This window comes from Grammomys surdaster, unplaced genomic scaffold (assembly GCF_004785775.1).
Source record: "Grammomys surdaster isolate TR1022 unplaced genomic scaffold, NIH_TR_1.0 65, whole genome shotgun sequence".
In the NCBI taxonomy this organism is placed as follows: domain Eukaryota; kingdom Metazoa; phylum Chordata; class Mammalia; order Rodentia; family Muridae; genus Grammomys; species Grammomys surdaster.
The window spans coordinates 2111631-2136855 of record NW_021604567.1 but is presented as its reverse complement, the minus strand read 5'-3'; the positions used below and the strand labels follow the sequence as shown (position 1 = coordinate 2136855).

Sequence of the window (25225 nt, the reverse complement as noted above, 5' to 3'; positions counted from 1 at the left end):
CTTAGTTTTCTGCACTATAAATTGCCACACCAATTCCTTACAAATAATTTCTTGAAAGGTAAGAAATAATTTAGCTCAAGTCCCTTTTGCTATGGCCTTTATTCAGTGCCCAATACATATCTTAATAGAGTCAGATGAGCTTTTGACCAAAAGTAAGAAGATATCTGTTTTTCTTTTTCTTTTTTCTTTTTTTTTTTTTGAACAGATTTTATTTATTTATTTTATGTATGTTAGTGCACTGTCACTGTCTTCAGACACACCAGAAGATGGCATCAGATCCCCATTACAGATAGTTGTGAGCCACCATGTGGTTACTGGGGGCTATCTGTTTTTCTTAGTTCCAGTCTTCTGTGAAGGAGTAGATAAGTCAGAATTGGATGTGCAAATGATATTTTTAATGGAAAGCCGAAAGATAAAATGGAGTGGAGAAACAGATACAGAAAGGCAAAACTTTCAGATATCCTGCAGATCTCACCCATAAGGAAAAATAGGTTTTAATAAGAAAAGTGGAGATTCTGGTGTAGCTTTTGACAGTGTGTCAGGTAGAGAGAGCAGCAAGGCATTTCTGAGCCAGAGAAAATCTTTTGAAAGAGTCCTGCCTTAGGTACAAATGAAGTCACATGTATGTGTTTACCATCTTCCATGCTAATAGTATCTCAGGAGCCGAGTGGCCTCCTGGACCTAGAGATAACATTTGAGGTTGTAAGTCAGCTCCATGCTCCTGCAGTAGGTTATCTTAACGAAAAACTGAAGTTGTTTATGTCTACATAGAGACTTATTTATCACACTCGTAGAGGCAGCTTTAGGTCAGCTTTAACTCAGCAGTTGAGTTTGTATAAGAAACTGCTTTCTGCTCTCCCTCGTTTCTCCCTCCATAGTCATGGTATACAGTTGAGTCACTGCCAGGACTCTACAAAAGGACATCTATAATTTCTTATTTATAGCCCTTGAAAGAAACTTCTTCTTATAGGTATTAAATTAACTACATAGTTTTAATTGCAGTAACTCTCCACACTGCTGTGCTATTCATATCATCGGGGCTGGTGATTTGGTAAGGCATGTTGGAAATAAGTCAACAGTTTGTTCTGTTTCTTACTGAAGGTTCATGGCACAGAAAGGTTTATTATAACAGTTACCATGACTGTTGTTGATAATTAACTGGTAATCACACTGGAGCCTTATGACATTTAGATATGATAGAGTCTCAGTCATGTATGAAGAAGAGCACCTTTTGAAAAGTCAGACTTGGTACTTGAATGTCGTTCTGCAAATAAGTCCTTGCCAAACAACGTACTTGAAAAAGAAATAGTAATAATCATGACTCCTCAGATTCCAGCCCGTTGGTTATTCTAACTTTCGTACAGTGTAAAAAGGTTGCAGTATAAAGCAAGCTCCTTGCCATACTTTGTTAATATGTAAAGTCTGTTGAAAGATTATTTATATCAGTTTCTAAAATGAAAGGCTACCTAAAAACCCAGGTTTTCCTGATTATTCTAGTCAGCACCATTCATGAATTTATAATGAGTTCCCGAGGTAACAAAATCAAAGTAATATGCTTAGTACTTTTGATAGCTCAATTTTATCATCTTCGGGAAATACCGGTGTTGAAACAAAGTTATTTTGTACATTAAACTCCAGTAAGATCTAGTTTTAATACATTAAGCATTTATTTATTAATTTATTTTATGTGTATGGATGTTTTGTCTACATATATGTCCATATATCACATAGTTGACTGGTTTTCCCAGAGTAAGAGTGGGAGCTGGAGTTGTATCTGGTTGTGAGCCACTGTGTATGTGCTGGGGACCTGAGTCCGGGTCTTTTGCAAGAGCAGTTAGTGATCCCAACTGCTCAGTCATCTCCAGCCCATGAGATCTGTTTTAATTTCTCAAAATTGTTCTTTTCTAGCATGAACAGTGTTTCATATGCTTTCATGTTAATGTATAGCTGAAAGATCGGTACATGTTTAGAGTCAAAAGCCTGAGCTCAGTTTGGGACTTGTAATCCTCTCGATCCCTGAGCTTGCTCAAAGCTCAGGGCTTAAAAATCCATCAGTCTCTGAGTTTGAAATCCCACCAATCCCTGAACTCATTTGAAACTCAGGACATGAAATCCTACCAATATCTATCCTGGGAATTTCAACCCTGGAAAACTCTACCCCTAAGAAACCCTGTACAAGCCTACCCTCTACGTAATTCGCTACCGTTTCTCTCCCTCACAGAGGCAGCCACTCTCCCGGGGTTTCCCCAGTGAATCTTTTGTTCAAAGTCTGTTGTGTAGTGTGTCTTTGTAGCATTCCTTGGATTCTGCCAGGCAGAATACCTTTCTACTCAGAGCTGTAACACTTGTACATATGGTGTTGGCAGAGCTAAACTGGGTGACAGCAGTCTGCCTACATGATATCGTAGTAGATTAGAAATTCATCCAACCACTCCTAATCTTAAGCAGTTCTATTTTGACTTGAAGCTATGTGTGACTTGCAAAAGATGTTAATTAATTAATTCAGAAAGGAGTTTACCACTTATCTGGATGAATAATTACACAAGAAACAAAGTCTCTATAGCACACTTATTGATTACCACAAAAACAAAGCACTTATAGATTTTAGTTAAATTAACATCTGTAGTTGGATGTATTTTTAAATGTTTCTAGTGACCAAGTATACATTATTAGTAATGCATAATAAAATATGTTGACCAATATAAGGAGACTACTGTAGTATATATAGTGGTAGGGTATGGAGGAGATACTATTGCCATCTCCTTAGGTGAGTCATTCTGTCCAATGATCTAGTTAGTTGAGTGTTCAGGCAGGGTCTTTTGTTTTTTTCCACTTGGTAGCTGATCATAGTCAAGTGTTTCGCCTGTCCTCGAGGTTTTTTTTTTATTAAGTAGGATTAAGTGTACGTCCCTGAGATGCATATGTGGGATTAAAGAGATGATGTGGGCCATGAACTCATTGTGCAGCCTACCCTGTAACAAGTGTTCAATAAAAGTAAGCATTGCTGTTGATGCAACAATAGCCTATTCTAGAATCAAACCTGACCTTACTGCCTTAATTGTTTTCTACTGCACTAGTCCCACTCTTTGTACATTTTGAAATGAATGTTGAAAGACCTATAAGGCTTTTATGCATTCATTCCTGAAAAGGGTCTATTAAGATTTTAAAATTTGAAATTTGTTTTGTTCATTGTGTTTTGAATGTGTTTCTGAATTCTAAATTAATTTACCATTCTCTGTAACCTTAAAGTCAGATGTTGGGAATTATGTAGTTCTGGTGCTTTGTCCAGAATGATAATGTATTTGAGTTTTATCTTTCTCTTCTTGTCCTTGTACTCAAATACCCTTGATTATTATAGAAAGTATAATAGACAAGGGTCACATCCTTGCTTAGCTACCTCCTACTAATGATGGGATTGTAGTTTCTCTGAGCTCTAGTTTTCATTTTCTGTCTAACATTGCCGAATCTGTATAATGTATGTAAAGTGCATGGAGTGCACACATACACAGGATTTGTTTTTTCTTTTTCTCTTGCTTTTTAAATAGCTTAATAAATGAACTCATGAGTACCATAGACAAAGTTCAAAGAATCTATACTCCAAGTCCTGCAATTAATCTTTGGAGACATCTTGTAAGGTCTTCAGATTTCCAGTACACTTATTGGAAATTAGTGAGAGCATTTAATATGTCCGTGCTTTATAAACTGTAACTATTCTAGGAACTCTGCCTTCAGTTCCTGTTTGCATTGAACTAGATGTGCACATGAGGACATTAATTCACAAGTCACACCTCTAAAGTGGCAATTGTTCACTTGTCCAAACTAACTGTTCTCAGAGTTGAGAATCAACCTTTTCACTGTTCTCCCCAGTCATATTACTGTGTTCTCTAGTTGAAAACCAAGTGAAAAACAAACTTATCTATCTATCTATCTATCTATCTATCTATCTATCTATCTATCTATCTATCTATCTTCTATTCATTCATTTATTTATAGGTATGGCCTTTCTGTTTTACTCTCCTTTTATTGCCTGCCTATATGCAGATAAATTTTTTATTTGAAAATTTAATTTTGTTCACAGTGGTTTTAATATATGATTTTATTGTGAAAAGTTACTTCAGTGTAGTGGAAAGGGTCCTATATGGTATTATTACCTTGATACTCATAAAGTGCTGAAATGCACACACATGCACATACACATGCACATACACACACATGCACTCATTCACATACATAACTTTGAGTTTATCAGTGCTGTACTTTCTACAGCCTTTATTCTTAGCCTTTTTCCCTTTTCATTTTATTTCTTACTCAATTTAGAGATTATTTCATTTTTCTCACTCTTAACAGTATGCTGCATAAATGTATCCATCTGCCTGTATTTCTCATAGCTATGTTTAAGGACCTGTAAAGAATTAAATCACCATATCTGTGTAGACAGATATCATTTCATATTTACCTCATGTCTCTGCAGTGAGTGTAATTCTCCTTTTGCATGGCTTTGTAGCTGTTTGGTTTGTTTTTCAAAAACTGTTTTAAGATATTTTGAGAATTTGACATTCTTGTCAGAAAAAAATAGAATAAAATTTCTGTTAAGTATTACTGGTAAGTCCCAAGCTTGTTAACAAGCTAAAAGGTTTTTCCTAGATATCCTGAAGCTCAGTTGTGGTCTTCCTAGAAATCCTAATGGTCTGTCTCAAAAGTGAGCTCTTCCAGTCCTCAGCTAGGTGTTCATCTGTTCCCCTCACCTCGCTGAGCAGATGATCTCACTTTGAACTGTTTTGGTCAGCAGTGCCTTTTCTCAGCACAAGATCTGCATAAATATCACAACAAAAATAAAAAATTTTAAGGCAGGAGAAATTTTTCGTCCACTAACCTTACAACCCTATTTTCAACTCCTATTATCTCCCATGCTGCTGTGAGGACGTGCGCTTTCATCATCCCTGAGCCTCCTGCCTAGGCAGGTCTTCAGAGTCTGTGCAGGTCTACTCCTAGCTCGCTTCCTGTGAGGACATGTGCTTTCATCATCCCTGAGCCTCCTGCCTAGGCAGGTCTTCACTCTGTGCAGGTCTGCTCCTAGCTCACTTCTGACCTCTTAGGTCTGTTTGTCTATTTTAACATGTTCACACTTCCTCAGATTTGCCATCTTAAATGAGATATACCTGTTCTGGGACTGCAGTTTTGTTTTTAGCTGTTTGTTCTCCTTTGTTTGCTCCTTTATTACTGGTATTCGTGAAGGGACTTTGCCTCTTCTCCAGCTGCACTGAGCACTTCAGTGCTTTGCTTGCTCCTAGCGACTTTTCTGCCTCCCTGCCTTTCTAGAGCATTGGCATGCATCTTATTTGTCCCTCTGGAAATCCTTTCAGTAATTCTTCTCACTCTCATTTCCTCAGACTTTTTTCTTCTGCCCCTCTTTATACCCAAAGTAGCAAAACCTGTCATTCTTTCTGAATTTAGCTGCATAGAGCTGTTCTTTTTCTTGGAATAAACAATTGTTTCTACTATCTACTTTTTGTTTACTTTCTCCATATCTGACCATTTTCTCAGGCTGAAGATTATAAAATCAGTTACTACATCTAGTTCATGAATTAAATTTCTGTTAAGATATCAAATGTCTTTCAGTTCACAAGTTAGTAGATTTTTTTCCTGTTAAATAAAGGTAACACCTATATATCTGAAAAATTAGAAGTATGTGTCTGTTCTATTCCTTATCTAGCTGTCTAATATATTCATCTTTTCATACCACAGTGTTCCTAGTTCATATTTTTATGAGAGCATACCATAACTTTGGTGTCTCTAGTTGGGAACCTTGCTCCTTTCTGTGGCATTTTTAGTTGTTTTCTAATTTTAGTGGATAAATTGTACATAGTAAAGAAAATACAAAGTATAATTTGATCCCAAACACAAAACTTTCTAACTGTGTGTTTTACTTTCTAGTGGATATTTTTCCAATTACAGATAATGGTTACTAAAAATGGTTAATAACATAGTTTATAAAAACTAGGTAAGGATACTAGGATATCATTATGGTAACACTTAACATTAATTATGTGTTTACTATATGTCAGGCATGGGTCCAAACACTTCTTAATTATTTCCAGTAACCACATAGGATAAACTCAGTTTCTTATTATTCTCTGTATTGTAAAAGAGAAACTGAAACACAGTGAATGGCTTGGTCACTCTCCTAGTCTCTTGCCATGAAGGAGTAAGACTCAATGCTAGCTGTCTAACTCTAGATCCTGAGTACACAGCTGATGCTGTAAGGCTTCTCGGTATGCATGCTCTGAGTCCTTAACTACTACTTGAACATCTATGTGCTGAAAATTAGGAGAAAAGATCGTAAAGTTATTTCATCTATCTCTTGAATTGAATACTTGATGAGGAGCCATATACCCCTTAGTGTACAGGCTAAGCAGATTGCTCCTGTTAAAGTTAGCACCCATATTCCTGAAATGTTAAAATAATGTGCTTATGGTTAGGCTAGTAAATTTCAAGAATCTTTTTGTTGATCTCCTTAAAGTCATTGTCTGCTTACCTGGTGCCTTGCATGGAGGCAGGTGTCTTAACACCGAAACAATGATTGCTGAATGTACCTATAGTGCCTTGACTTTTTCAACTCCCTATTTTACTGTTATACATTGTTTTATGTTTCAGTTGACTCTTATAAGAAATTGACTTATTTTTTTCTTAAACCTAGGGGATGCCCCACTCTTGTTCAAGCCTTGCCAGGCCCTAGCACACAAGTCACTGCCGGCAGCAACCACACGGCAGTCCTTTTAATGGATGGACAGGTCTTCACATTTGGAAGTTTTTCTGTAAGGAATTTTTAAAACATTAATAATATTGTATTATACAATTGCCTTATAATTTGCTCCATAGCTTTTTTTCTGGTTCCAGTAAAATTCTTGTATTAAGATAATTACATATGCATTTTTCCTGACTATCCCAACACACACAGCTCCTGAGTGACAGATTTTCAAATAATTTTCATCTCTAGTTCGGCATTAGAATTTATTGAATTTAGCGATTGTGTTAGAATTGGACATGTTTATTGCAAATCAAAGGCTTCTAAACAATCAGTGGAGCTGAATCTATCACTTAGAAGGATATTTCTCATCTAATTTATAAAGATATTTTCTTATCACGAAGAACTATTTCTATTTTAGAATTTTAGAAAGTTTAGAGTTTAAACTAATTTATAGCTATTGTCTTTTTGCCTAACATCAAATGCAAAATTACTTTTCTTTGTCGTCTCCCATTCTGTTTGTCTGTTCTTCTCTCTCTTTGCTTCTCCCAAAACTGTTTTCTGTAGTTTGATGTAGTGAATATGAAGGCAAATCTCCCTAAGACTCTGTTAGTAAGCTTGTCCTGTATGAGGTAGGAACTGTTGAGTCAACAGTGTCTGTCTTGTTAAGTGTGTGAGTAAGTTTGTTACATGTATATGTGAGCAGTACATGCCAGCACAAAGGTGAAGGCTATAGGATGACCTTGAATCTTGTTCTTCAGGACTGTGCACCTTGTTTTTTTGAGAAATAATGAAAATGTAAAATGGATATAGTCTATTGCAAAAGAGAGTGCTTGGCAATGGAGTCATGAGGCTCCTAGAATGTTGGCCTTCAGTTTGCTTTTTGCTTTCTTTCCTCCTCCTCTTTCTCTTCCTCGTCCCCGCCTCCTCTTTTTCTTCTTTTTTTGAGACAAGCTATTACAGAAAAGCCCTTATTAGCCTAGAACTCTCTATATAACCAATCTGGCACCAACTCACAGAAGTCTACCTGTATTGGCTTTCCTCCTGAACACTGAGATTAAGCCATGTGCCACTGTGCCCAGCTTTGCCTTCTGCTTGTCCCTGAGTAGGTGAATTCAGCCATAGAGGTCTGCTGCCTCCTAATAAGATGGGGCTTCTCATCTCAGCTGACCCACTCTAGAAACTTGATTCACAGATGTACCCAGAGTTTTCTCTGCAGATTGATCGTAGATCCTGTCAAGTTGACATTAATAACTGCCCCACTCTATCAGTTCACACAGACCTTACCTGTCCTTTGTTACAGCTTCTGGAGTGATTAAAAAAATCCTTGGCAGATATTTTAATTTTTTTCAGGACATTCATTATGTATTTTGGCCATGGTTACCTGATGTTTTAATGGTACTTGTAGAGAATAAGACATAAAAATGTAACTTTCTTTACTTTCTAATATTCTGGACATATTTTGGCACATAATGCTTATGTAGTTATATTTTCTTACATATCCTTTTTTGGTGTTAGTAAGATCAGGCCTTGAATTCATAATCCTTCTGCCTTAGACTCCTGAATGCTTGGGTTACAGGCCTACTCTACCTTACCTGGCCACGATTTGGTTTGGTATTATTTTCTTCCTCATCTATGTCTCTATCTAATCATGTATGATAATCAAATATAAACCTTTTAAAACTTTAACATCTGCACCATCTGTATTTTTCTTTCATGAAAGTATTTAATTTATTTTTTGAGGTTATAATACCACATCCTCCGACCCTTTTTTCCCTCTAAACTTTTAAGTGGGGTATGAAAGGAAAAGGTCATAAAAGCAAGTGTGTGAATATGCATAAGACAAGCATGAGTTTAATAAAGCTAGATTTTATTATGTTTGTCTGACCTCTGAGGATTTGGAACTGCCTGTGTCTTAGGAGTTTGCACATCACTGTCTATCCCATGTATGCCTGGTATGCCTGCTGACCAGTCTACTAGAATTCCTCAGACACCTGGCATTTAGCATATTCCTACTCTACTGTGTGTTTATGCTATAATTTTTCAGTTTCTTATGCTTAGATATTTATGTAGTTTACATTTTAGTTATGTAATAATTTTATTAGGAGTGTATCTTTTAGTTTAATTGTAAGAAGTAAGAATTTTGTGTCAAAAGTTGGTGGGTCGAAAAGCCTTGATAGGTTTCTGAGTGCTAACAGTCTATATTTTTCAAGCTGCATATGAAAGTGGCTTTCTCCAGAGCTTTGACAACAGAATGTGCTGCCCTGACTGGCCTTTAATTGCCGCTATCTGATAGGTGACAAAGGATCTGCTCGCTTTCAAGCCCCGACGTGTGGTTGGAGCTATGAACTAAGTGTCTTGTCCCATTTACCACTTTCCTATTAAGGGTCTCCTTATGTCTCTTTAAAGGACAACTATCCCTGTTCTAGTCCTCTCTATTCAGTCCTCCTCTTTAGCCTCCTCTGTTGTGCCTCCTGTCCCCTTAGGCTTGCTGGACAGATCTGAAAGAACTCAGTATTGGTTTCCTCTTGTTGCAAGTCAGGATTTCTACAGAGTCTCAATACAGTTAAAGGTGTAAGTCATGTGCTTATTTATCTGCTCTCTGTTGGTTCCGTGTCTTTTGGTGGGAAATGTGCAATCATTATGGTTTTCTAGACTAACATTCTAGTTGCAGATTTCTGTGGCTTTACGTATGTCTGACTTTTTACCACACTCTTGAGTCCGAATGGGGTTGTCTAGGCATCTATATTTCTCACTGTTTTTCTTCATATTTGCAGGTGGTGGTAAGGTAAAATAATGCTTATTTTAATAGTCAGTTTGACTTATTCATTGTTCACCTTCATGCTTTTTTTTGTTGTTATTGTTAAAATAAAATGGCTATTGAAAAAGGCGAATTAGCTACTTCTCTTATTGTATAACTTCTTTTCTTTCACTAGGTTCTCTTCCTAGGAATTGGGGCTTAGCTGCATCTGTAGTTGCTCTGTGTTTTGTTTTCTGGCTGTGATGTTGAAGGAGTAGGTGTTTTCTTATGAACCTGGTAATTGAGTGGGAACTTGAAGGTTTGGAGTAGCCTGTGTTCCTTCATTCCTAAGGTGGTGTTGGCTAGTCTCACTGGTGAGGTTGCGATAAGTGGTTCTGGGACTCTTCTCAGGGGTCTCTGAAGGAGAGTGATGTGTGTGTGTGTGTGTGTGAGAGAGAGAGAGAGAGAGAGAGAGAGAGAGAGAGAGAGAGGGCTCCCGGACCATGTGGATCAGTGTCACCTAGTCCAGTGTCAGTGTGCCTTTATTTGCCACCTGTCGGCTCAATAGTGAGAAACTCCCTACTTCTTTTGAAATACATGTTTTAGTTAACAAACAACCTTTAGGCAGCTATACCTTTTAAGGGAGTTAATTTATTTTAAACAAACACCTTATTCCTGATGTTTATGTTTAAAAATAAATGAAATGACTTACTAAAACTTTATGTAAAAACTGGATTAAATATTTTTCAAAGTTTATTCTCAGTTCCAAACTTTGGTCTTATCACAAAATGTCCTTATCACACTATCTGAGATTAAGAATGTCAGTTATACTGTTAACTTAAAATGTCAAAGTGATTGTTTTAGAGGAATCCTTTGTAGCAGTATGCTTTAAGCATTGTATATATAAGATACTTTAAATTTAAAAATAGGTGACTACAGTGTATTTTGAGAACATTGCTTATTTGGAAAATATTTTAACTAATACAAACATATACTTTATGTATTGTTAAAAGGAGATTATCTAGGAATAATAGAAATTACTTTATTACTTTTAAAGTGTTAGGTCCAAATTCCACATTTATTTATTAAGAAAACTAAAAGTACATAAAAATATGATCTCATATAGTTATTTTATAGACAGTTATAACCTTAAATAACTTGTAGATTATCCAACAATAATACTAATATGATTTATTTAATTTTTAGAAAGGACAACTGGGGCGGCCCATTTTGGATGTACCATATTGGAATGCAAAGCCAGCTCCCATGCCTAACATTGGATCAAAATATGGACGGAAGGCCACTTGGATTGGTGCAAGTGGGGACCAGACTTTCTTACGAATTGATGAAGCACTTATAAATTCTCATGTACTTGCAACATCAGAAATCTTTGCTAGCAAACACATAATCGGTAAATAACTTGTCTTTATAATGAGATACAGCTGTATCTTTTTATGTGCATGTGTGATAGAAAAATAAAAGGGATATTAAGAACCAAAGTATTCATAGTCTAGGCAATGGCAGAAGGAGGAGATATGTTGTAAAGGGTCCAGACTTATATTGTCATGAGTGACTTTCTACACTGAACGTGTAAGTAAATAGTTGAAATTAATTTTCATGAGAGATTATGATGATCACATTTAAACTTATATTCATGACACAATGAGTCACACAGTACAGGTTTAGAGCATAACACGATCATCATAGACATAGTTAGAGGTGTTTTAGTTCTGTCATTTAAAAAAGACTCCATTCAAGCTTATTAGACATATGTCAGCTTCTCTGTGTATGAAATTGTAATAACACTACTTTCCCTGTGGGCTTGGGAGAATGTGTAAAGGTAAAGCAAAGTAAAATTATATTTAATTATATTTTCATAAGGCTTGGTGCCTGCTTCTATATCAGAACCTCCACCATTTAAATGTCTTCTGATAAATAAAGTGGATGGAAGTTGTAAAACTTTCAATGACTCTGAACAAGAGGATCTGCAAGGATTTGGTGTATGTCTTGATCCTGTGTATGATGTGCTTTGGAGGTAAGCATATGTCTTTATAAAATACAGTCTCAATAAAACAAACAAGAAATGGACACTACAGAATTTGGTTTTGGGTTTCTTCAATAAGTTAGAAATAAACATTTAACAGGGAGTAAAAAATCATTTGATAAGCTAACTATTTGCAATGCCTTATATATGCTCAGCCCAGGGAGTGGTACTGCTAGAAAGTATGGTCCTTTTTGGGTAGGTGTGGCCTTTTTGGAGTAGGCACTGTGGGTGTGGGCTTTAAGTCTCTCATCCTGGCTGCCTGGAAGCCAGTATTCTGCTAGCACCCTTCAGATGAAGATGTAGAACTCTCAGCTCTTTCTGCACCATGCCTGCCTGGACTCTGCCATGCTTCTGCCTTGATGATAATGGACTGAACCTCTGAACCTGTAGGCCAGTCCCAATTAAATGTTGTTCTTATAAGAGTTGCCTTGATCATGGTGTCTGTTCACAGCAGTAAAACCCTAACTAAGACACTATGTTTCTGGATGTTTCACAGAACTATGGAGACACATTCTAGAGTTACATCACATAAAGTAAACAAATCCTTGTAGCATGACCTTTAAGAAAAATGATTGTAGAGCTGGAAAAGTGGCCCAGGCATTAAGAGCTCCTCTTGCTCTTTCAGAGGACCTGAGTCCAGTATCCAGCATCCTCATAGGCCTTAGTTTATAACAATGTATAACCCGAGCTCCAGGGATTTGACACCCGCTTCTGATCTCTGTAGGTACGTGCACTCATGTGCACATACCTACCCCCCAGCGCGTGCGCGGGACACACATGGTAGAAGGAGAAGATGCAGACTCTTAGGGTTGTCTTCTGGCATCCACATTTCACTATGTCCATACATTCATACAAACACACGACAAACAAATTAGATTTTTTTTTTTAAAGAAATAGGATTACTGAGTCAAAAATAGAGTCATAGACTGCAAAATTTCCTGTTAATATTTACATTTAAGCAATTGGTAATTTTCTTTTTTTTTTTTTTGTTGCTGTGCTTTTGGTATGGGAGTAGTTAGTTCTGGCTTTACAAAGAATATGGAAGAATTCCTTCCTTTGCCATCTTTTGGAATGATTTGAATATAATTAGTATTAGTGTTAGGTTTTCCCTGAAAGTCTTGTTTAATTGTGCTGTGAATCTATTTGGTCCTGGCTTTTGCTTTAATTTGTTTGTTTATTAATAGATTGATTGTTAGACAATATTTTATTATTGCTTCAGTATTGTTGAGTCTATGTAAATTGCTTCTTTCAATTTATTAAATTGTTTATTTTCAATTTATTTAAGTTGCTGCTTCATTTTGGTAGATCACATGTATCTAGAAATTCATAAATTTCTTTTATATTTGTCAGTTTATGGAATATAGGTTTGTTTTTAAGATATAGCCTTAGATTTTTCTTATTTCATTTCTATATGTCATCTTATATCCCTTTCATCTCTATTTTTGTTAGTTTGGATATTCTTTCTCTTTTAGTTAATTTGGTGATGAGTTTGTTAACATTATCTTTTCAAAGAACCAGCTTTTTATTTCCTTTTCTTTTAGTAATTTTTTTCATTTCCATTGTATTAATTTCTGCCCTGATTTATTTATTTATTTATTTATTTCTGTCCACTTCTTTTGGGTTTGATTTATTGCAGGGTCTTAAGATACATCAATAAATTATTGATTTGACCATCTTTTGGCTTCTACAGGCACCACGTACTCACGTAGAATACACACACATACAGACGTAGACACACATATATATGTAGGCAACACTTGTATACACATACATTTAAATTTGTTTTATTAAATATTGGAAAAATGCTGCATGAAAGGGCATTATTACCCTTAATAGTACAGCAGGGAAAAAAATAGGTAAATCTGGTATATCTGAATGTTTAGATTTGTAAAGGATTTAATGTGAAAATCTAACATAGTAATAAAGGAAATATTAGCATCTCAGTCCAGGTATTAGAGATGGCAAAGGAAAATCAGCAGTACAAAAGTAATGCCAAAGAATTTTCTAGAAACAAGGACATTTGAATCCTCAAATACGAAAAATTGTACTTTTTGATTATCTGCAATCAAAAGAATGTATTGCTACAATAGAACAATAAAAATCAGAAGATAATTATTAAACCAACCAGAGAAACCAACAATCAATAATGATTGTTTGGAAAGAAAAAAGTTTCATTAATAATACTTTTCAAAAGTAGTGATGCAATGGTACTCCTACTAATTATAGAAGCTTCTATTATAGATGGTTTTAAAATATATTTATTTTGTTTAAAATGCTATTTTAAATGGTCATTTTTTTTTTACCAACCTAAGACAATGCTTTGGACAATGCATATTCCATGATGGGTAAGGAAGGCATTCTTGTCAGAATGACCTAAGAGAGGCTCAGTGTTGTTAATAGAATAAAAAAGGGGGAGGCAGAGAGCTTTTGGTGCCACTTGGCAAGAATCTGAGATAGGCCAAGGACAAGAATCTGACATTAGGCTAGAACAAAGAAGTAATTTCAGGCAGGAATCTAAATCTTAGGCTAGAACAAAGAAGTAATCTCAGGCAGGAACCTAAATTTTAGGCTAGAACAAGGAAGTAGGCTTCAAACATGAAAATGACCTTGGGCTAGGACAGGGAAGTAGGCTCAGATACTTTGGTCATCCTGATAAGCCCTCAGAAACAGTGATCACGGGAATGTCCATGTAATTGGGTTTAATGCCATGCTTTTTCTTTGACTATTTGTGTTTATTGTCTTGCTTGTTCCTTGACTATTTGCATCTACTGTATTGCTAGACCCTCAACCTAGAACTGACCTTAATATTTGCATGTAATCAAAATGGTATAAAAGCATAAAAGAGGAGGGGGGATGGGATAAGGGGTTCTAGGAAGGTGAAATGGGAAAAGGGGATATCTGTATTGTAAATAAATAAAATATTCAATAAAAATAAATAAATTAAAATTATAAATCATAAAAAAATAAAAATACAAAATTTAAAGACAACACATTTTGATAAAAATGGAATGTAAACTTTATTGCCTTTTTAAAAAATATATTGATACAGTGAAATTAAAAGTATTCAAATTGTTAGCCTATAGAGTTCTTGAGCATTTTCATCTTGCTAAACTGAAACTCTGCATTCATTAGAGAGTAACTCCTCACATAGTCTTTCCTAACTTTTTGAGGATTTACTGTGAGTTGGATAATCAGAGGCTAATACAGAGGACTTTGTGACTCGACTTCTGTACAGTTTTTATTAGTACTGGATGGCTGTTTATTTTACTTGTGTCCTAGGGTAGTAATCCATATCATTTGCTCATTTTTTGCTATTGTATTAATTTTCCTCTTACTGTTTTATAGTTGTTCATATACATTATAATTATTATAGTTTTGTTATATATGTACTTTTTACATTTTCTTTTTTTTCTTCTTTTTTTTAATTTTTTTTTTTGTGGATATTTTATTTACATTTCAGATGTAATCCCCTTTCCCCCCAACCCGGGAACCCCGTATCCTATCCCCCCTCCTCCTGCTTCTATGAGGATATGCCCCCACCCACCATCCTACTCTTCACCTCCCCACCCACAATTTCTCCCACACAGGGGCCTTCACTGGACCAAGGACTTCCTCGCCCACCTATGCCTGACACTGTCATCCTCCCCTACATATACACCTGGAGCCATGGGCCCCTCCCTATGTGCTCCCAGGCTGGTGGTTTAGACCCTGGGAGCTCTGGTTGGTTGGTATTGTTGCTCTCCTCATGGGGCCACAAACCTTTTCAGCTCCTTCAGTCTTTTCTCTCACTCCTCCATTGGGAATCCCATGATCAGCTCAATGGTTAGCTGTGAACATCTGCTTCTGTATATGTCAGGCTCGGAGAGACCTCTAAGGAGACAGCTATATTAGGCTCCTGTCAGCATGCACTTCCTGGCATCCACATCAGTATCTACCTTTGGTGAATGCACAAGGGACGGCCCCTCCTTCAGTTCTATCCCATGCTTTGTCTCCATATTTGCTCCCATGAGTATTTTGTTACACTTTCTAAGAAGGGCCAAAGCAACCACACTTTGGGCTTCCTTCTTCATGAGCTTCATGTGGTCTGTGAGTTGTATCTCAGATATTGTGAGCTTTTGGGCTAATGTCCAGTTATCAGTGAGTGCATGCCATGTGTGTTCTTTTGTGATTGAGTTACCTCACTCAGGAGGATATTTTCTAGTTCCATCCATTTACTTAAGAATTTCTCAAATGCATTTTTTTTAATAGCTGAGTAATATTCCATTGTGTAAATATACCACACTTTCTGTATCCATTCCTCTGTTGAAGGACATCTGGGTTCTTTCCAGCTTCTGGCTATTCTAAATAAGGCTTCTGTGAACATAGTGGAGCTTGTGTCCTTGTTATATGTTGGAGCATCTTCTGGGTATATGCCCAGGAGTGGTATAGCTGGGTCCTCAGGTAATGCTATGTCCAATTTTCTGAGGAACCGCCAGAGTGATTTCCAGAGTGGTTGTACCAGCTTGCAATCCCACCAACACTGGAGGAGTGTTCCTCTTTCTCCACATCCTTGCCAGCATCTGTTATCACCTGAGTTTTTGATCTTGGCCATTCTGACTGGTGTGAGGTAGAATCTCAGGGTTGTTTTGATTTGCATTTCCCTGATAACTAAGGATATTGAACTATCAAATGGTTTTGGTATAATGGTATAAGAAATCTTTTTTTATGTATGCATCAAATTTAAGTATCTAATTGCTATGATAGTTATAAAATTCTATAATGTATTACTGTTTTCAGATTTTTTGTAGTTCTGTAGTAAACTACTTTAGTTATGTATTTAACATAGCTACAGATAATGTATTTTCCCGTGTACACTAACTGTATTATCTATTTTATAGTCAATTACAATTTAGAAATTTTCAAAGTAATTCAAAGTATTAAAATGCTTTAATTTTCTTTCCCTATAGGTTTCGACCAAGCACCAGAGAGCTCTGGTGTTACAATGCAGTTGTTGCTGATGCCAGACTTCCCTCTGTAGCAGATATGCAGTCCAGTTGTAGTATTCTGAGTCCTGAACTTGCTCTGCCAACAGGATCCAGGGCTCTTACCACCCGATCTCATGCAGCCTTGCATATCCTGGGTAGGGTTGCCCTTTGATGCCAGCTGAATGGCATTCATGTATGCTGTGCTAATGGTCATGATGCTTTTAATAGTTAAATTTGTATGCTATTCTGCCTTATGTTTTAAATAATAATGGATGCAAGTCACAAAATAAATTTAATTGCCTGAGAAGTTTGTCATCCATGAAATGATACAGAAGATCTCAACCAATATCATGAAAGATCAGTGGATGCCTAACTATAAAGTATACCTGAAAATATAATTTTCTTAATAGAGAGATAAAGAAACTTGAACACATAAACTTTTAGAAATATAGAGATATGTTCTTACAGTATTTAATTTAGGTATATCCTTTTTTATTTAAGATACAGAACTTTTGAGATAACTAGTTGCTATCTTTTTTCTTTTTAAATCAATCCACATACCTATGCATTGTGTTGCTCTTAGAAAAAGATTGTTCAGGAAAACTCACTTAAGAGCCGGAGAGATGACTCTGTGGGTAACGTTTGCCTTCCAAGCGTCATGACCAGAGTTCAGAATGATATTAATTAACATAGCATTCATTAGTAACATCGGTAAGATAGGACATTTTCTTTCTTTTTTTTTTTATTGGATATTTTATTTACATTTCATATGTTATCCCCTTACCCCATCCCCCACCCACCCGGGAACCCCCCATCCCCTTACCCCTCCTCCTTCTTCTCCAACCCCCTCCTACCCTCCCCACTCCCACTTCCCCACCCTCAAAATTCCTACCCCCTGGGGCGTCCAGCCTTCATGAGGTCAAGGATCTCATCTTCCACCTGTGCCCAGCAGGGCCCTCCACTCTTACATATTCAGCTGAAGCCCTGGATCCCTCCCTAAGTGCTCCCAGGCTGGTGGTTAGGACCCTGGGAGCTGTGGTTGGTAGGTATTGTTGCTCTCCTCATGGTGCCACAAACCCTTTCAGCTCCTTCAGTCCTCACTCTAACTCCTCCATTGAGAACCTCATGATCAGTTCAATGGCTAGTTGTGAGCATCTGCCTCTGAATATGTCAGACTCCTGAAGGCCTCTGAGGAGACATCCATATCAGCCCCTTATCAGCATGCACTTCCTGACTTCCACATCATTTGGTGACTGCACATGGGATGGAACTCAGGTGGAAAGGTCTCCAGACAGCCCCTCCTTCAGTTTCTGTCCCTCACTTTGTCTCCATATTTGCTCCCTTGAGTATTTTGTTGCTCCTTCTAAGAAGAACTGAATCACCCCCACTTGGTCTTCCTTTTTTATGAGCTTCATGTGGCCTGTGAGTTGCATCTTGGGCATTTCAAGGTTCTGGGCTAATATCCGATAATCAGTGAGTGAATACCATGTGTGTTCTTTTGTGATTGGCTTACTTCACTCAGGATGATAATTTCTAGTTCCATCCATTTACCTAGGAACCTCTCGAATTCATTGTTTTTAATAGCTGAGTAATACTCCATTGTGTAAATATACCACAGTTTTTAAATCCATTCCTCAGTTGAAGGACATCTGGGTTCTTTCCAGCTCCTGGACATTTTCATTTCAAGGTTTGAATTTTACTTGTTCATTGCTTTAGGTTGTCTTGACACTTTGGCTGCTATGCAGGACTTAAAGATGGGCATTGCAAGTACAGAGGAGGAGACACAAGCAGTGATGAAAGTCTATTCCAAGGAAGACTACAGTGTAGTCAACAGGTTTGAAAGTAAGTATGCTTAGACTTAGCAAATGCTCTCTAATAGTAGAAACACAGGCATATTCTAAATCTCATGATTTGCATCTTTCAGGTCACGGAGGGGGCTGGGGTTACTCTGCTCATTCAGTAGAAGCCATACGCTTCAGTGCTGACACTGACATTTTACTTGGTGGCCTTGGACTGTTTGGAGGAAGAGGAGAATATACTGCTAAAATTAAGGTAAGGTTCAATGATACTGTTTATCCCAAGAATTTTCTTTGGCTTAGTTGTCTTATTGCATATGTTCTTTCCCTCTTTTTCCCTTTATTTGTTATTAATGGATTCTTTAGAGAAAGGAAACATTATTAAAAAGTAGTTAGTTGGCTGCACTATTTTATGTGGTCACCTTCCTAGAGCTGTTGTAGTAAGAGGATACACACCTGTTGTCTGTAAAAGTCTTCTACATCTTTATTGTCAATTACTATGCAAACAGGCACCCTCCACACTCACCCAGATGGGAACTAGGGGTAAAGTGAGAAGAGGGAGGGATATATCTTGTACAAAATTTTAAGTTGGCCTGGTGTGCTGGCACAGGCTTGTAAGCCTAGAAACTTGGGAAGCTGAGGCAGAAAGGCCCCTGTGGTGAGCTTAAGACTAGTGTGCTGAGTTTCAGGCTGTTTCCCACACCTGTTTATCTCCTGAAGCACCAGCAGTCCTTGTGTGCACATTACCTGTCTGTTTTTTAGTACTCCTTACTAGTGTGGACACTATCTGCAGGCGTCTGCCTCTTTACTAAGAAACTCACACTGAAAGTTCTGCCCTAATTCCAATATCATGTTTTGCAAGAAAGTTTAGTTCAATCCCTTTTGTGTGAGGCGTTTTGTTTTTTAGATCAGTCTATAATACCCCAAATCTAATATATTAAAGCTTTTTATTATTTTGAGGATAGTGTACATAAATCTCAACCAGAACTGAAAACTTAAAAAAATGTTTACTCATAGTGTTAATGTTAATATGTATACTTTAAATTTTTCAGACACTATAGAAATGAATTTGGTAACAATCAAAGTTCTTAGAGTTATGGAAATCATCTTAATAGAATAAAAGTTAAGAATACCTCTAACACATCTGCTTCTACTAAAAATACAGTAGCTTTAGTCTGGGTGTATTTCAGTCCACCATCTTCAGAATGGTTCAGAATGGCTTGATTCAGTACGTCAAAGAAGCAAACTCAGTGAGTTGTATAGTTCTAGTAGATAATACCCAGCCAACTCATCAGGGTGATCTATATGTAACTGACAATTTATATTTATGTAGTACATTTGAATAACATTCAGCAAGCTTTTTAAGATGATGTATGTTTCTTCCTCCTGTCGCTAGAGTTTTTTGAGTGGTGGGATATCAGAGAGAGTTTCTTCCCTATGGATAAGGAAGGCTTAATTAAAGCAGTGCTTCTCACTTCCCGATGCTGCCACCCATTCTTCTAGTGCCTCAGTTGTGGTGACTGCCAACCTTAAAATTATTTTTTTGCTCCTTCATAACTAATTAGATAGTTATGAATCAAAATGTAAATCTCTGATATGAAGGATATCTGATATGTGACTCACAAATGGCTTGTGACCCACAGGTTGAGAACCAGTGCCTTAAAGGGACTAGAGTCTATCAGAACTCACTGGAACACCTCTCTGATTTTGTGTGTACCTCCTGTGTCTCTGTTTTCTGTTTTCTGTTGCTTGCTTATTCCTCAGATATGTCAAGCAATGCAACCTCAGGACCCTGGTACTTGCTCTTCTCTCTAGCTACAACTCTTACCTACATATCTCACTTCCTTATCACCTTTGACCTTGACTCCCCGATGAGTCCACTTAAAATCCTAAATCCTATTCCCTCACAAACTTAGACCAATAGCTCCTTTTTGTTTGGTTTGCTTTGTGTGTTTGGGTTTTTTTTGATCTGTATTTTTTACCTTATGTGTTTAGTTCCTAGAACTGTGACTGGCCTGTTTTATGAGTTTAAAAGTATTTGTTGAATATCAATGGAAGAGACAAATTGTTGTAAGGTTATCTCAGACAAGAAGAAAAACCACTGAGCAGTTTTACACTGGGGTATTGTTATCAGATACTCTTTTAAGGCATTACTAAGTGGCAGTGTGTAGCATGTGAGGACCTGAATTCAATCACTACCACTACAAAAGATAAAGGGCGATTCCTCCAGAAGTTCTTTTATTGCTGAGAGTAGTTTTCGCAATCCTGGGTTTTTTGTTATTCCAAATAAATTTTAAGATTGCTCTTTCTATCTCTGAGAAGAATTGAGTGGGAATTTTGATGGGGATTGCATTAAATCTGTAGATGGCTTTTGGCAAAATAGCAACATTTACAAGAGACTAGGATGGCTGTGAGTTAGCCCAATGACGGGATTATTGTAGGTCCACTTCCCAGGGGCCCACCCAATGCAGCCGAAAAGGAGTGCGTGGTGCTGGGAGTGGGTGCAGCCTACATGGCCTAAGACAGGGCCCTCACCCTCCTTTCACCCACATCGGAGTCCCTTGATGTTGCCCATCGTCGACAGCCTAAAACCTTCGACCATCGATGTGACTCGTCTCACATCAGTGTTTTGGGGTTGTGAACTTGTCTAAGACCCCCCATAATTAGACATCCAAATTCAAAATTCACATAGTTGGGATTGATCATAAGATGCCTTCTCTAACTAAACAGAGAAGGGGGAGATGCCAGAAGCCAGGACCCTCGCCCTTACCCTCACCCCCTACCTTTCCCCACCTGCACAATGTCCTCTGAAGCTTGGCAACTGCAAGATCCTGCTTAGCAACTGCAGATAGACTCAAAGCAGAGTACCATGTCTTCTTAAGAATAGCAGGGAGACCATAACTCAAGCAGTGTACCATATCTTCTGAAGAACAGCAGGTAGATCATAATTCAAGGCAGTGTACCGTATAGACCATGACATGTTTCAAGGCACAGGCCAAGAAGATTTTGTACTTTTCCACCACCTGGCCCCTCTTACCCCCTCCCCTTGTAAAACATGCTATAAAAAAGCATTTCATGTAAAAAAAAAAAAATTAAAAAAAATTATTTAAAAAAAAGAAACATTGAAGAGAAATCAAGCTGAAATAAACAAACAAAAAATGGAAAAAAAAAGATAAAGGGCAAGCTATTATATTTAAGTTGGATTAGAGCAGCAGAAATGAAGCTAAAACCAACTGTTATTAAATTCCCAGCCAGAAATAGAGTGTGGTTGAACTGACAACTGCTGAAGACGAGACACAGTGATGTCAGAGAGATGCAGCATCTGCTTTTGTGTGGGCGATGGAGTGAAAGACCCTGCCATTGTAGAGAGTGAGACTGGCGAGAAGGGGCGATGAGCACTTTACCTTAGAACAGAGATTACTGAGGCCCCTGGGAGAGAGAGTCTGCAAAGTCTAATCATAGAGATGGGTTTCTAGGCCCTAGGGTATGGTCTTAGTCATTGTTCAATAACTTTAAAAGCACTTTAATGTCTTATCTGCTGTTATTGCAGTTTATCTGACATAACTCTCTAGAAAAGAAATGAAGTTTTTACAAATGTTAGTCCATTTTTCTTAGAAAAATGTTAATTAAATTATAATTACACCACTCCCTCTACTTTCCTGGTCTGCCCTCAGATCCTTTCATGACTCCTCCTCCTCCTAACCCCTCCCATGATGCCCTTCACTCCCTCTCAATGTTTTTATTATTATTGTCACATGCATAAATGCAAAAATATGTAAATACAGCCTGCTGAGACTGTTTAGCTTGGCTCATGTGTGTCTGATTTCAGGGATGAAAGCTTAGTATTGAGTAAGCATTTAATAGCTTGTCTCTGAAAATATCTAATTCTCATATTAACACATTTTTTAAAAAGATCTCTTTCCTCATAATTTGCTTTTCCTTAGTAAAGTCTTTCGTTATCTGAAACCTTTATTTCAAGTTTCTCATCTCTTCTTTTCCCATGCTATTTACTGAATTCCTTTTAGTTTTTTTTTTTTTTTTTGAGGGCCTTAATGTGACTTTTCAATTTCTTTGTGGTAATATATTCATAATGTCTTTGTGCAAGGTTTTTCTCTAAAGGTTCCACAAATATTCTTTCATTTAATTTGCATTATCACTACAGGATGAACATGGTTAATATCCACCCTCTTTTTTGGTCAAGGAAACTAGACCTCAGATCTTTACAACTGTAATGAAATGAAATAAGAATCTGCCTCATTTAGAATCTCATTTAGAATTTAGAATCATTTAGTTAAAATGCTTTGTTTTTCTAAATCCTTTGAAAGTTTATATTCCTATTTTATTATATCAGATATAAAATTTCCAGTATAGAACAAAATTGATACATCCATAAAACACTGTATAATTCTTATTTTAAATGAATGTATACTTATATAATTTATTTAGGTATTAAAGTTAATATTTAACTTAGTAGTTAAAATTTAAGTAGTAAGTAAGAGTCTTTATATCATTTATAATTTAGTTACATTGGACATGCACAAAATAATAAATTTAGATGTACAAAGCTGAATGATTGGGAACAATGTTTTTTCTGTACTCCAGCTATTTGAGTTGGGTCCTGATGGAGGAGACCATGAGACGGATGGAGACCTTCTTGCAGAGACTGATGTGCTGGCTTATGACTGTGCTGCTAGGTAAATGATTTGCTTATTATTCAGTGAAGTTTTCACATAGTTGAAATAAACATTTTATTTTAATTTAATATTTTTAAAAGGAAGTTTTTGAATAATCTATTTGTAAGTTAGGAAATTTAACTATATAAAGCCATGCTTCACTCAGTGATGGAAATATATTCTGAGAAGTTCACTGGTAAACAGTTTGGTCCACTTATGAATATCATAGAAGGTCTTCACACAAACCTAGATAATCTGGTCCCCTATACCAGGTACACAGATTGGCAAAATAGTTTAGTCACTATCCATTATATTGTGATTTGTTGTCTAAAATGTTATGTAGTGTTTGAACAGATTAGTAAGTGTGATCTTAATTTTTCATATAGATGAGTAACTCAAAACTGAAAATAGAAATGTGTATATATTACACATGTAGTTTCAGTAAACTCTTTAGAGAATGTAAGTATATTAGTGTTATAATGACTGAAACAACCATTTATTACCTGTGCATATATGTATAGATAGATAGATAGATAGATAGATAGATAGATAGATAGTCAAGTAGTCATAGGAGGCCATATTTCAGATTCCCATGTACTCTGACATCACATCAGTAGTATAAGCTTGATAGTGACACACTCAGGGAGGATATCAGCTCTGTTGAAGGCTCTTGGGAACATACTTAGATCAGAGTATTTATTTATAAAAATTTATTAGTATAAAAAGTCTTAGGTTTTGCAGTCCTTTCTGGAATCCTAAGAATTGTCTTGCTAATGCACTATGATAAATTGGTGATTTGATCCCTGGTCTGTTGTGATAAAAAAAAAAAACCCATAAACTGAGCTTTTTAATAATAATAGTTTACTATACTTCACAATAATAGCTATGTTTAACAAATGCTATTTGGTGGCTAGTTGAAATGGCTCAATTATTGTAGTATAGCTCCTCTCTCTCTCTCTCTCTCTCTCTCTCTCTCTCTCTCTCTCTCTCTCTGTCTCTCTCTCTCTGTCTCTCTCTCTCTCTCTCACGCTCGTGCGCACATGACACCCTTAGTTCAGATTGCCAACCTTCACATAAAAGCCAAGGTATTCTTTCCCCTAGCTGGACTGCCTTGTTTGACCTCAGTGGAAGAGGATGTCCTTAGTCCTGATTCAATTTAATGTTCCAAGACAAGTTGGTGCTGGAGTAGAGAGCTCCCTCCCTCTGAGTGAAAAGGGGAGTGGAAAAGGAGGTTGGAGAAGAGGAGGGAGGGGCCTGCATATCAGATGTGAAGTGAATAAATAAATAAATAAATAAATAAATAGGGAAAAAAAGCCAAGGAAGTGGTGGGGCTGTGGAGATAGGTGATCCTTGGCACGCATAGGATAGCCAGTCTAGCAAAATAGGCAAGCTCCAGGGTTAGTGAGATAGCCCTGTGTCAAAAAATAAGCTGGAGAACAAGTAAGGAAAACTCTCCATGGTGATTTTGGCTTCTAGGAGTGCATGCGCGCACACACACACACACACACACACACACACACACACATGCAATCGCAATCTCATGGATGCATATATACACTTGCCACCACCACCACTACCACACGAAAGTAACCTTAAAAGGTGCATAACAACTTTTTGCTGATAATTTTACATCTTTTCAGAAATAAAGACAAAACATTGGTTTTACCTTTATTATTAGAGATATATACTTTTGAGAACTGAAGAGTGTATCTAAAGAAAATTAGTGTATTTGTTTACTTTAAGCACTAGATCAATGGTTCTCAACCTATAGATCACAACACCTTTGGCAAACGTCTGTCTTCAAATATATTTATATTATAATTCATAACAATAGCAAAAACACAGTTATGAAGTAGCAATGAAAATAATTTTATTGGTGGGGTCACCACAACATGAGGAACTGCAGTAGGAAAGTTAGAATCACTGCGTTAGACTGTATGATGTTGTTGTTATGGGGCATTTAAAAAAGATAATTTTCATGAAACTTTAATATACCATTATTATTTGCTATTTGTTTTCCACGGAGAATCATGGTTCTAAGATTTAAACTATGGTGAGTTTGGTAGCGAGTGGTCTCGAGTTTCCTCATCATCTCACTCACTCGGCCCGAGGTTTCTGGGTAGCGTTTGGATCTTTTTGATTTAGTCTTCATTCATACATCATCCTGTATTAACAAGGCAGGATCCCCTCTTTGTGTGGTGTTTCCCCCTCACGTATTTTTACTCAGATCTGTTCACTCTACTGCTTATTGCTCTTTCCTTTT

The 25225-nt window shown here is 36.9% G+C and overlaps 1 protein-coding gene across 8 annotated transcripts in view; it reads left to right on the top strand.

Moving 5' to 3' along the window:
• Positions 1 to 25225, top strand: part of Mycbp2 (MYC binding protein 2) — a 227615-nt gene that overhangs the window by 74908 nt on the left and 127482 nt on the right. For all 8 annotated transcript variants that reach the window (XM_028771203.1, XM_028771212.1, XM_028771221.1 and 5 more), the window contains exons 21-27: positions 6698 to 6815; positions 10692 to 10896; positions 11367 to 11520; positions 16476 to 16648; positions 18210 to 18335; positions 18418 to 18545; positions 22892 to 22983. In XM_028771203.1, coding sequence (XP_028627036.1) covers positions 6698 to 6815; positions 10692 to 10896; positions 11367 to 11520; positions 16476 to 16648; positions 18210 to 18335; positions 18418 to 18545; positions 22892 to 22983 — 996 coding nt within the window. The remainder of the gene's footprint in view (positions 1 to 6697; positions 6816 to 10691; positions 10897 to 11366; positions 11521 to 16475; positions 16649 to 18209; positions 18336 to 18417; positions 18546 to 22891; positions 22984 to 25225) is intronic.